The following is a 13963-nucleotide window of genomic DNA, read 5'->3' on the forward strand; positions in this document are numbered from 1 at the left end:
TTTTTGTAAGAAGACAGGATTGGAATAAATGATCCACGCTTCGATTGGAATAGGGACCAGGATTTCTGGTTCAATCCCCTCCGGCTACTTCTTGTCAGGCGGCGCCGCGGACACCTTTGCCGCGCAGTGATTGGTCCGCGGCGGGGGCTTCGCGCTTGTCCAATATGGCGGCGCCCAGTGGCGGTGTGAGCTGCGAGGAGTTCGCTGAGTTCCAGGTGATGGGGTTTTCCTCATGTGACAGGCGTGTCGCTCCTTTTGTCTCCGGATCCTGTTCCTGTCTCTGGTCTGGGAGGGAGTGCGGACCAGTTGTGGAAGAAGCGGGCATTTCAAGGCTCCATTGGAGGTCATGGGGGGCGCGGGCTTGGCCTTAGAGAGCGAGGCCGTTCGGTCGGGGGTCATGGTTCTCCTCGCGCCGCCCAGGCCTTGAATAAGAAAGGCCGGGCGGTTCCGCGGTAGTGTAGCTGAGCTCTGGCCCAGTGTATAGGAATTATAACAATCTAGTAGCAATCACCAGAATTTAGTTCCCAGACTCTGCCTCTTAAGGTTTTCGGAGCTTTTGTGGGAAAGAAAAAATGAAGGAGAGCTTATTTACTTGATAAAACAACAAAAAATCTTGGTACATTTTGCTAATTTGGTGGGACAGAACCGCTTGGAGAGGCGATTAATTCTAGTACCTGCTTTGGTGCTGCTGCCTTCCTAACATTAGAGAAAATCTAACACTTAAGAAAAACACCAGAGATCTAGGGCTAATTATTACCCCATGAATTCGAGAACAACGGTCTGGGTTTTGACCAAGTTGTGTGAAAGTTACTGGTTCCAATGTAGGCATAAATGCTGCTGTGGGGTTAATAGAGTTGAATACAAAAATCATGTCATTAAAAAATCACTAGCTTATCTGTAATGAACTTTGTGCTTTGAACCATTTTGTAGGTAGTGGCATTCTTGAAGATAATCTAAACAGACCGAATTATTTGACAGCTAGCGTTGCCAGAGAAGTTTATGTGGGGTCTCTCCACCATTGCACCCTCTTTACCACTTCAGCTGCCCCTCAGACTAGATTATTACAACAGCAGCCTACAATAAATGAGATCAGAGTGCCTGACAAATGCAAATACTTGTAAAATTTTAAATAGGATAGGAAAAAAAAAAAAACTGTTGGATTTAAGGTTAACTGGTTCATCTGTGGTCTTCGTATTCTGACATTAGTAATATAAACTAACTTGAGTTAATGAGCTCAGACAGTTGAGCGGTAGTAGCCTTATGGTCTATTGGAAAGAGCCCTGACTGGGGAGTTAGGAGTTCTGGGTTCTAGTACTGCTTTTGCCATTAACAGCTTTGTGACCTTGAGCTAATCACTTAACCCCTTTGGGAATCAACTTTGGCAACTGTAAAGTAAGAAGATTGTGTTTAAACATTTAAAACTGCTTCCATGTCAATAATTATTTAAACCTCTAAAACAAATTTCAAAGTATCTCTTTTAGCTATGAAAATATCCAACAGTGCTTAGAGAACATGTTCATTTTTCTTGTGAAAGGTCAAAATGTAGGTGAGGCAAAAGCTAAACTGTCTTACGTAACCATTCCATACACAGAGATAATGTAAATAAAAAGATCATAAAATGAGTCTTATTAGTGAAACCTGGGGGAAGTTTTTAGATAGTTCTCTAGGACTTTTTCAGATGTGTGATTTATAATGGAGACTACCTGGGTTAGAAGTCAGAGGATCTGGGTTTCTAGAGCTAGCCTTGGCATGTCATTTAACGTCATTGCAAATGGGTATAAAAACATTTGTCCCTACTGCCTTAGAGGGTTCTTGAATCACACGAGAACATAAGTGAAGGTGCTATATAAATGCAAAATTTTAGTATAACATTTAGTTTAGATGAGTTGGGTAGAATTAATTGTAAAATGTCATTAAAGTTTAACTTGCAAACTGACAAATTATTAATCGGAGTTTTGTTTCTTACAGCTATTAAACCATTATATTTTGTATATTAAAATCAAACTAAGTCATGGTGACCCCATCTGTGGCAGAGTAGAGCTGCTCCATAGGATTTTCTTGGCTGTAGTCTTTATGGGAGCAGATTGCCTGGCCTTTTTTCTGTGGTGCCCCGGGTGGATTGAACTGCCAAGCTTTAGGTTAGTAGTCCAGTACAGACTGTTTACGTCACCTGGGAACCTTAAAAAATCCCACACCCACTGCCATCAAGTCCATTCCAACTCACTGTGACCCTTTAGGACAGAGTAGAACTGCCCCATAGGGTTTCCAAGGCTGTAAATCTTTACGGAAGCAGACTACCACACCTTTTGCCCGTGAAGCGGCTGGTGGGTTTGAACCCATGACCTTTCCGTTAGCAGCCGAGTGCTTGAACCACTGCACTAACAGGGCTCCTACCTGGGGACCTTAAAGTACCCTCAATGTGAAAAGCATTGCACTGAATACTGTGGAGGAGAAACAGGAAGTCATATACTTTTCATTTTAAAGATGAGGTGCATTTTTTCCAGAATTTTATTATGAAAATGTTTAAACATTGCAAGAAAGTTGAAAAAATTGTACATTGAACACCTGTATCCACCATCTAGATTGTTCGGTTAACAGTTTGCTATATTTACTTTATCACATGTCTGTCTATTCAACTCTAAATCCATCTTTTTTTTTTTTTTTGATGCATTTCAGAGTAGGTTGCAAACATCAGTACATTTTACCCCTAAACATGTCAGCATGTATACCATTAACTAGAGTTCAATATTTGTTTACTTTCTTTGGATAAAATTTGCATACTGTGAAATGCACAAATCTTATATGTACCACTCACTGAGTTTTGACATATGCATACTTCTGTAATGCAAACCCCCATCAAGATAGAAAATAATACCATCACCTGCAGAAGTACCCTCATGCCCCTTCCCAGTCACTCCTTGCCCCTATCCTCCCTCTCTCTCCCCCCAAAAAGTATTGCTGATTTTTTCAATATATTTGCATATTTTAAAGTTTAAGAATTTTGTAAGTTTAAAATTTTTGCAATTCTTATTTTTTCATCGTAAAAATTGCACTTTGCACTGCTGGAAAATAATCTTATTTCCAAAATGAGGTAAATCCCGAAGAGAATGTTTAAAATCGAATGTCTCTAATCCCGTTGTAACATTCATTCAGCCAGAATTTATTGATACATACTAGGTACCAGGCACTTTGGGAGATCTGGTGAGCAGGATATCAAACAAGAAACTTAATCTAAGTAAGGATATAAAACATATAAAAGACAGTTGAGAATATGAATAAAATACTATAGGAGTTCAGAGAATTAAATCTAGAGATGGTAATTGAGTTGGGCTTTAGGTGGACAGGACCGAGGGAATTCTAGACAGAAGGAACAGTATATAGGCAGAAAGTTGTATGTATTTGGGGAAAACAGCAAACAGTATTGTTGCAATGTAGGTTTTGCACAGGGCATATTGGAATTATGCAAAACACTGGAACCATATTGTGGAAGGCCTTGAATGCCAAGTATGAGGTTAGGGCGTCATTTTTTAGCAGAGGAATTGAGACCAAAGAGGTGGTTTAAGAAGATTAATCATTTCTGCCACTGTTTTTGTTCAGACCTGATCGTTTTTGCTGGAGTCCCTGGGTGGTGCAAATGGTTAACGTGCTCAACTGCTAACTGAAAGGTTGGAAGTTTGAGTCCATCCAAAGGGGCCTCAGAAGAAAGACCTGGTGATCTGCTTCCAAAAAACCAGCCATTGAAAACCCTATGGAGCACAGCTCTACTCTGACACACACGGGGTTACCATGAGTTGGACTCAGCAACAACTGGTTTTGTCATTTTGCAACTAGCTTTCCAACAGATCTCCCTACCTTCAGTTGCTCCTTTCTCTGATACAGCCCCCGTTACAGCTAGTCCTCATAACACTGTGGCTTATACCCTTATCTTATAAATTTTAGAATCTAAAACATGCGTCTAACATGACTAGGTCTAAACTACTTAAATTAGCATACCTTTTAAAATTCGATCCCAAAGTACCTTTTCCTAGCCAAATCCCTTACCACTTCTCTTATTCATACATGTCCCCCACACCACTCCCTGCCACTTCCAACATGTACTTGAACTCTACTGTCCAACCACATAGACCTTGCTTTTCCTTGAATACATCATGCTCTTTGTCATTTCTGTGCTGCTTTTCACTTGTTGCCACTCTCTGAAATCCCTTCCTGCTGATTATCTGAGCCCCAGTTCATATATCACCTGGAGAAAATCACATAAGTATTTCTTCCCAGAATGTTTAAATCCTGGTATTTCTGTTAGGAATATTCATTCATATATACAAAATTGATTCTGAGTTATGTGGTAATTAGGTACAGACTTAATAGATTATTTTCTAGCAACATTGGTAGTTTCTTTTGCAACATGCCCAGCTGTTCTCTGTTCCTTTCCCTCGGCGTGCTGGGTGACAGAGAATTCTGGCAGTGGCATGCAGCGCTGTTTCCTGCTTGGGATAAGCACAGTGTGAGCATTGCTTTAAGAATGGGGTTTGAGGAACCTGCTCTGTCTGAAAATAGCACCATGCGAATGACATCTACTTCTGGGTTTCTTCATGTAGAGGGTGTGGACAGGAAGGGTGAGGGGAGTTTCGGATCATTCTTGGAGCACACTGTATTGTACTGTCGTGTAATAGCCCTTTTCCCATTCCCCCATATACCCTAAAAGCTGCCTGAAGTGATAAAAGCAATTTACTTTACGATTAACCTTAGGAGTAGAATATAGTATAATTGTAGGGGCAATAGAAAGTTTTCTCCACTCCTCCCTACTACTAAGTATGCCTTTGAAGAGGATGAGATTTCGCCCCAGGATTAGAGATAAGACATAAAATGCAATTCCAGGAAAAGTGCCTGAATAATTCTAAAAAGTGCAGATACATCAGAAATCTCTTCTTATTTTGAGGGGGATGAAAGGAGAAGCTGGAGGCAGTACAAAATTTGGAGCGTTATCTTTAGCTATGCTTTCACATTTAGAAGCTGATTAGGGTTGCAGGACCTGCATAGAAACGTGACCTTCAGGGAATACTGAGCTGTGTTTATTTCTGTATTATCTCTGTGGACTTGTGTTGCAGTGTATTGTCTGATATATGTTCAGGGGCACCTTCTGTATATTTGGTGAACTTGTGATAGGGTATGCTTTGGGGCTAGGTGACGGTTAAAAAAAAAAAAAAACCAAAACCGGTTGCCGTCGAGTTGATTCCAACTCATAGCAATCCTTTAGGACAGAGTAGAGCTGCCTCGTAGGGTTTCTAAGGAGCAGCTGGTGGATTCAGACTGCCGACCTTTTGCTTAGCAGCCAAACGCTTAACCACTGCGCCACCAGGGCCCCAGGCGTCAGGTAAGTAGTCAGTAATTCCTTATCAATGACTCGTAGGATTTACATACACCATTGTTTACTATCAGTTTGTGAGAGCCGCTCAAGCTTTTCTGTAGACCCTCTTCCAGTTGCCTTAAGAGCTCGGGCACTTTTTCCACTGTTAAGAAATGTGTGCCTGGCAAAGTGGTTTGAATTCTTTTCCTTCTCCCTTTCCGATTTTGAAAGATATCCCTTCCTGCATCTTGTACCCCTTCCCCCCTTTTCCTTATATTTAGCTTTTCTGGTGTCTTTTTATGACATTTAAGAATATAGCTCACAGTTCTTAGCAATCCCTGAACCAGTACATTATTGGTTTGTTGTTATTATTTCCTTAAATTCAGCACTGTCAGTAGAACTTCTGTGATGGTGGAAATATTTTACGTTTGTGCTGTCCAGTATGATAGCCACTAGCCACATGTGGTACTTGAGTACTTGAAATGTGGCTAGTGCAACTGAGGAACTAAATTTTTAATTTTAATTTAAATAACCTCAGGTAGCTAGTGTTTACCATACTGAAAGCCAAATTCTAGATCATATACTGATAATTCTTTAGCGCACAGAAAATCTGATATATTTGATAATCCACATTTGAAGGTTCCATTGGTAAGATTGTGAAATTGATTGATTCATTACCTAGTTAAATCAGGTACATTTCCACTGCTGTATAAGGAGTTTAACAGTGTGTCTGATTGTTTTTATTGAAGAGGAATTTGGCTTTAGTGATTAAAGTATAGCAGTGTTCACTCAAAACTGGTTGAAGTTCGGAGTAAATAAAAACCCTAGGGAATGTCAAGCTATGTAATCTTTTACTTGGACTGCTGCATTAACCTTGTAGCTTTGCATCTACTCTTCTTTCCAACCCATTTTCCACACTTTAACCTGAGCAATCACTTCAGAATACAAGTGATGATGTAACTCCGCCCTCACTTAAAACACTTCATTGGTTCCCCAGTGCTCTCAGGAATAAGACCAAAATCCTATAATATGACCTGTAATGGTAGGCCTCATATTTTACACCATGTTTTCTCTTACTCTCTATGCTTAAGCCACATTAACTTTTTAGACCATTAGCATCCTATTGAATGGCTTTTGTCAAGGTCAGCGTGATTTCCATCCTAAGTCTAAAAGTTAATTTCTGTCTACATCTTTCTTGACTTCTTAATAACATTCACCACAGTTGACCCTTCCCTCCTTATTGAAATCTTTCTTCTGACTTCTGTGACATCAGTCTTCCTCCTCTACTTTTAGATGCTGAAGTGCCTTCTTGATCACTGGCCCCTTTCACTCCCTAGTCTCCCTCAGTCATCACTTGTAGTCCCATGGCTTTAAATAACGTCAGTTTGTTACTATAACTCCAGCTGTGTTCAGTGCCAGACTGGTATATTCAACTTTCTGCTCAACTTTTCCACTCAGATATCTAGTAGGAATCTCAAACTTATCATGTCCAAAACACAACTTAAATAAACAAACAAAAAGCTTCGTATGGAATGTTTCAAACATACACAAAAGGAGAAATAGTAGTACCATGAATTCCCGTGTACCAAACCCCCAGCTCCACCAGTCAATTCACGGCCTCTCATCTGTATACTTCTACCACTCACCCCACCCCAACCAAATTTCTTTAAAGCCCATCCCAGACTTCATATCTTTTCTTCCGTAAATATTTCAGTCTCTACCTCTAAAAGAATGTAATTTTTAACACAATACCAGTATCACATCCAAACAATTAACCATAATTCTTAATGTCATCAAATGTCCTGTGAGTCAGAACAGAGCTCTTGATCTTTCCAATCCTTCCAAACTTTCTCCTCCGCCAACCCTCCCCCACCACTCCATCACCTAACTGATGGCACCACTGTCCATTCAGTTGCTTAGGCCTCAAACCTAAAAGCCATCCTATTTTCTTTTCTCACCCTCCAGCACCATTCATCAGCAAGTCCTATCAGCTGTATCTTCAAAATATATCCTGAATCTAACTACCTCATCCTAATTCTACTGCTACCGCTTTATCACACCGTCTTTATCTCTTGCTTAGGCCACCATAGCGGTCTCCTAAATGGTCTCCCTGTTTTCATTCTCCCTCTATAGTCCATTCTCTACATAGCAGCCAAAGTCATCTTTTAAAACATTAATCATGTTATATCATTCTCTTGCCTAAAACCCTATTACTTTATCATTTCCATGGTTAACATGGTCCTCTCTGATCTGATCTACTCTGACATCACTTCATACCACTTTCTCTCTTACTCACTCCAGGCTCACCTGCTTGTTTTCAGTTCCTCAAAGTTTATTCTTGCCTCAGAATTTTTTTACTTCTTCCCCCGAATGGTTTTATAGTTTGCTCAGTCTCATCATTCAGGTGTCAGTTCAAATGTTACATCCTTAGAGAGGCTTTCCTTGAGCCCCCTGTCTAAAGTAGCCCCCTGACCCTATGCAGTGACTCTTTATCCCATTACCTTAGTTTATTTTTCCCCTGTAGTACTTTTCAGTTTCTGCAATTATCTTGTTTATGGGGGTAGTTATTTATTGTCTGTCTGCCCCTCCAAGAATTTTAGCTCCAGAAGACCAAGGACCTTTTCAGTTTTATTCACCACTGTAGCGTGGTGTTTAGAATGGTACCTCACAACATGGTAAAACCAAAAAAACCAAACCCCATTGCTGTTGAGTCGATTCCGACTCATAGCAACCATATAGGACAGAGTAGAACTGCCCCCTGCGGTTTCCAAGGAGTGCCTGGTGGATTTGAACTACTGACCTTTTTTGGTTAGCAGCCGTAGCTCTTCACTACGCCACCAGGGTAGGCATTAGTAAATGTATTTTGAATGAAGAGTGAGTTAATAAATGAATGAACTCTGATAATCTCTCCAACTGCTGCATATGTTTAAAGAAGAAAGATTCCTGAGGGCTCTCATAGCCAAGGAAAGTGTTTCCAAAAGGTAGGACTTAAAACTTGGCCTCAGAAGATCAGTTTGATTTAGATAGGAGAGCTTTGAAAGAGAATATTTTAAAGGAGGCTTTTTTTTTTTAAATAGGCAAGTTGTAGCAGGTAAAGTTGGCAAGGTGAGTCCCTATCTGCTACTTTCCTATTTTTTGGACTCATAAATAGTGCTGCCACAGTTTGGAATTTTCCACTTACTGACATTGTACATCCTCTACTGTACATAGCACATTATTTAAACGGGTGGTTGCCCAATGAATATATTGAGATTATTTCCTAAGAATTCCAGTTTACAGAGAATGATACTGTGAACAAAAATAGAAAGATACAGGAAAAGAATATAATGAGTTTGGTTTTAGACCTGGCGTTGGCCTTTATTTTAATGCTTCAGAATTATGGGGCTAGGCTTCCACACGCTGTTTTACTTCTAGAATGAGGTCTAGAAAAGGCCCTTAAATTTGCTAATTAAAGATCAGTGGAATGATAGGTACAAATGGACTAAATGGTATTATAATTGGAAACAACCTAAATGTTCGTTAATGGAGAAACCAGAAAAACCCATTGCTGTTGAGTCATTCCTACTCATAGTGACCTTATAGGACAGAGTAGAACTGTCCCAGAGGGTTTCCAAGGAGCAGCTGGTGGATTCGAACTGCTCACCTTTTGGTTAGCAGCCAAGCTCTTAACTACTGCGCCACCAGGGCTCCATGAAGTGGTCAGATAAGTTGTGGTACTGCCATAGGGTAGAATATTTATGCAGCTGCTAAGAATGTCTGCAAGGCATTTTGAGTTGAGTTGGTTTAGGTCATGGATTTAAGTTTGACCAATGAAAGAAATAGGATGGTACGTTGAAGGAGATAGAGGATCAAGTAACGTTGCTTTTAACATGCATTAATGTTGAATGTTAACGTGTTGGATGACTTCAATGATAAGTATATTCTCAGTATTATATACTTCAGTTTTCTTGCTGATTTTTTAGTGATTTTTTGGGGGGGTGTTATTTAGGAAACAAGGAAAGAGAAGAGTGTGCTACAAGAAGTCTTTTCCCACGTGTTTGTTATCTGAAGACACAAAGTGGTTGATGCCCAGCCTTTCTCTAGTGACAAGTGAAAAGTGGTCTCATCAAAATGTGGGGAGAAGGGACGTGCTGTGAGATGTACTTACAAGAGTCTTAAGCTCTGTCCTCACCTTTGGTGTTATTTTTCTTTTGGTTGGTTTTTTGGGAATTGCAGGCTTTTCGAGGGGGGTAATCCTTGGGAAATATGAGGTAGGGTTGCTGAGAAAAGGTAAAACTAATTTCTATTTCATCTGTGAACAAGAAAGTCATGAAGAAATTTGATTTCATTTCCAGCAGCATGTCTTGTTTTAATTATTTTTATTACAAAAACAATATACAGTCACAGTTAAAAAAAATTAAAATAGCCTAAAAGGATATAGATTAATTTCTGCATGTTAGCCACTATTAGTAGTTTCCTGTATATCTGGGTGGTGCAAACAGTTAATGCGCTCGACTGCTAACCAAAGGGTTGGAAGTTTAAGTCCACCTAGAGGAACCTTGGAAGAAAGGCCTGGCATTGAAAACCCTATGGAATACAGTTCTTCTCTGACACACCTGGGATCACCATAGGTTGGAATTGACTCAATGGCAACTGGTTAGAATGACAGAGGTTTTCTCTCTAGCACTGCATTTTAGAGTGATAGATAAAGAGGGAATAGAGCAAGCAATTCTGCTGGCTTGTTTTGGAGAATTTGTGGTGATCGAAGTCAGTAGGATCCTTTATAGGCTGTATGCTGGAGATGGAAAGAGCATACAGTGTTTGCTAAGCACCATACCAGCAAATGGTATTAAAAATGTGTAAAATGATCTTTACCCTTAAGACTGTCACATTTAAGCCAACAAGATAGAGCCAGTGTCCGCTGTTCACTATCACGTAACCTACCTACCATCCTTGTAATACAGATTTTCGTGTGGTTGTCACTATATTTTGTATATTATTTTCCCACTCCTAACTTAAATTGTTGTAAAATATTCTGGAGCTTTTTTTTTTTTTTTTTTTTTTTAAATGTTTTTGTCACTTAATGTTCTATTCAGGTTATTATTCTTTTATTTTAAATGTGTATAGGAATTACTCAAGGTGATGAGGACGATTGATGACAGAATAGTACACGAATTAAACACTACAGTTCCAACAGCTTCCTTTGCAGGGAAAATTGATGCCAGCCAAACCTGTAAACAACTTTATGAGTCTGTAAGTGTGTCTTTTTGAGTCATTCTTTTGTACTTCTTTTATGCCTTTCTTTGCAGGCAAAATAAGAAACCAACTGGCATGTAATGAAACTGGATAAAGGAATGACATTTTCATTTTCCCTTGCTCATACTTGAGGGTGTGCATAAGTTTCCATCTGGTTTCTACAAACTAAAGAAAATGTGTGATCTTATGCATGAGTCTGTGAAGAGACAGTGCTAAAGAATAAGAACAGTCATTTTTTGTCCCCCTCGTCTGCAGCTTTTAATGTAAGGAAACCTTATGCACAAAAAAATGAAGGGGAGAGGAAACAGTGAAACAAGAGCAAGGACTTTGAATCAGTTCTGAGAAGCTAGACAACTAATATAAGAAAAACTCAAAACCCTTCACGCCTTCTGTGTCTCTCTTTCCTCACTCATCAGGAAGGAGAACAGAAGCATTTGCGGGTTGGGAGAGAAGGAAAGCCACAGATAAATTGTCCTTTCCAGAGGCTTTTGGTTTCTCAAGTAAATATTTTTTTCATTGCCTCTTAAAGATACCCTATATCTCTCTTTTTTAATATCATTAGGCTATGCTCTCTTCAGAGGGAAGAAGGAATGATATTACATGGAACAAGCTGGCACTTACATTTTAGCTGGAGGTTAACCACCATTATTTATGTACCATTCATTGTAATGACAAGTACATATTATTTTAGTATTTTTATTTACCTCTGTCCAGAGTGTTTGGAGTACCATCACAATTTGTTACCATGGGAGTGTGTTTGGAACATGACCCTCATGCCTCGTGTATCAAGGCAGCAAATAGATTAAGAACTGTTGTATCAGGTTTTGTTACATGAGAGGTCATTAAAGAGTTGTTCTGTCAGACGTCCTTACTTTCAATCAACATACACAATTGATGGAACCAATAATCTGTGCTTCATATGTAACTTTTTCTTGTTAATACTTGTAAAGGACAACTATATAATAACGTAGGTAAATATAACATTTTATATTTTATGTAAGTAAATACAGCAGTCTTTGTTTTCCTTTATTGTAGCTAAGCTTCTCTTCATCACTGAGTTTATAATTTCTCTCAGTTGGTGACAATGTGAGACTGAAAAAGATATGAAAGGACAAAAAAGAGAGGAAGAATAATGATAAGAAGTGGCCCAGAAAGTGTGTGAGGGTGGGGGTAGGGCATAGGAAAATGCGGATGGAATGATGGGAAGAGAAAAGGATGTAGGATAAAGGAGACTGAAATGAAAAGCCAGGTGGGGGAATGGAGGGATCATAGTGGGAAACCCTGGAAGCAATTTGAAAGCGAAGACAATCCCTGACCTCATACCTTCCACCCTAAACGAGCTTGCGCTTTCTCTGATTTTAGGTGGTTAGCTGATTCAGCATAATCTTTTCTTCCATAGATTCAATTTTTAAAAATGGTTTTAGAAAGTATTAAATGCCTATAGTCTCAAAATAAGCGTTTTTGAAATGCTAAAATCTAATAAATTGATGTGACTTTTCCCTCTTCATTCCTTTGTTCTTCTAGTTGATGGCAGCTCATGCCAGTAGGGACAGAGTCATAAAAAACTGTATAGCTCAGACTTCAGCTGTAGTAAAAAACCTCCGAGAAGAGAGAGAAAAGAATTTGGACGATTTAACGTTATTAAAGCAACTTAGAAAAGAACAGACAAAGGTAAGTTGAACAGAATTTACATTTCTGAGGCAAAGTTTTTCTAAATTTAGCCTTCAAAATAAAGGCAGTTTTTAATGAAAAATTGAGAGTAAGATATAGTCATTGCTTAAAAAAAAAAAAGACCAAGAGAGCAATACTTCCATTTGTGTTGTCAGATGCCATCGAGTCAGTTCTGATTCATAGCGACCCTGTAGGACGGGGTAGAACTGCCCATAGGGTTTCCAGGGAGCGGCTGTTGGGTTTGAACTGCTGACCTTTTGTTAGCAGTGGAGCTCTTAACCATTGTGCCACTGGCGCTCCACTTCATTCATAGTGGGCTTTATTTTATTACATTACTTCCATTCCTTTATTTATTCCCAAACTGTTAGAGAGGAGCAATACAGACCAACATGGTGTCAGAAATTCTAAGGAAATCATGTCTGTATCTCCTCTTGGAGGAGGCTTACCTTGAAACATTTCTTAATATATTTTGAAAATGTTTCCCTCTGGCTTCATTCTATGGAAATTGACTGAAATGTTATACAGATTATTTAACTTCAGGGTATTACCCTTTTCAGCCATGAAAATATAGTACTATTTAAATAAACCTGATTAGATATACTAGACCCTCATTTTAATTCACTTCCCTACTGTGTAGAAGTTGCTGTGGGTCTTTTTGGCCACCCCTTTCTTTCCGCTTCATCCCCTCATCCGTGTAGTGTTTTCAATTTTAAGAAAACAGCAAGTGCCCACTCAGCGATATGTCAGAAAACCAAACCAAACCAAACCTGTTGCCACTGAGTTGATTCCAACTCATAGCGGCCCCACAGGGCAGAGTAGAGCTTCCCTATAGAATTTCCAAGTAGCGCCTAGTGAATTCAAATTGCCGACCTTTTGGTTAGCAGCTGTAGCACTTAACCACTACACCACCAGGGTTTCCGATGTGTCAGAGGGACCTTATTTCCCCCAAATCAACTGTAATGTAGACAGGATGCGGACCTCAGAATATAGTTAATGTAGCAGAATGTATCTTTATAGTCCTTGTACGTCAAAATATATTGACTTGCATGGCATATTTAATTATGAGAATGCATTGCTTACCTTTCTCTGAGGGGATTCTTAGGTAAATTTTTATCTTGATATAATTTCAAACGTACAGAAAAGTTGCAAGAACCGTCATGTATTCTTCTCTCGTATTCACCTATTGTTTACATTTTGCCCCACTTGCTTTGTAACTCATTCATATTCCCTCTCTTTCCACATACGTACATTTTTTTTTTTTCCCTGAGCCATTTTCTGAGAGTATGCTGAACACATTTGACCCTTTTGCCCCGAAATACTTGGTTATTCCCTAAGGACAGGGACTTTTTCTTACATGACGACTGTACAATTATCAAAACCATGTCTGTGTTTTAAGGTGGCACAATAGGTGACATACAGATCCTTGAGTGTCGGGTGACTGAAAATCCAGTGTGGGATGGAATCCTGCTTTTCGTACCGTGCGGTCGTGGAGCTTGCCTTTTGCTTGGTAGATGCAGCCGGATGTTGACAAGCCTAAGCTATGAGGGGCCTTGTCATCTCAAGCCTTTGGTGGAAAAGAGAAACCCTGTTCCTTGTAGCTGCGCACAGGTGACGGGCAGGCTGCTGCACTCAAAGCCCTCCCGCCGCTTCAGGGTCTCCCCAGATGTGGGATTCCTCCTGTCCTGGCTGCTGTCTTCAGGGTCTCCCAGGATG

The 13963-nt window shown here is 39.7% G+C and overlaps 1 protein-coding gene across 1 annotated transcript in view; it reads left to right on the forward strand.

Moving 5' to 3' along the window:
* Window positions 1–138: 138 nt before the first annotated feature.
* The window catches only part of MIX23 (mitochondrial matrix import factor 23), a 20285-nt gene continuing 6460 nt past the window's right edge, over window positions 139–13963 (forward strand). Inside the window, exons 1-3 of the mRNA XM_004373630.3 lie at window positions 139–215; window positions 10451–10576; window positions 12104–12250. Of these exons, the coding sequence (XP_004373687.1) occupies window positions 165–215; window positions 10451–10576; window positions 12104–12250 (324 nt within the window). The 5' untranslated portion in view covers window positions 139–164. The remainder of the gene's footprint in view (window positions 216–10450; window positions 10577–12103; window positions 12251–13963) is intronic.

This window comes from Trichechus manatus, unplaced genomic scaffold (assembly GCF_000243295.1).
Source record: "Trichechus manatus latirostris isolate Lorelei unplaced genomic scaffold, TriManLat1.0 scaffold00026, whole genome shotgun sequence".
Taxonomy (NCBI): Eukaryota; Metazoa; Chordata; class Mammalia; order Sirenia; family Trichechidae; genus Trichechus; species Trichechus manatus.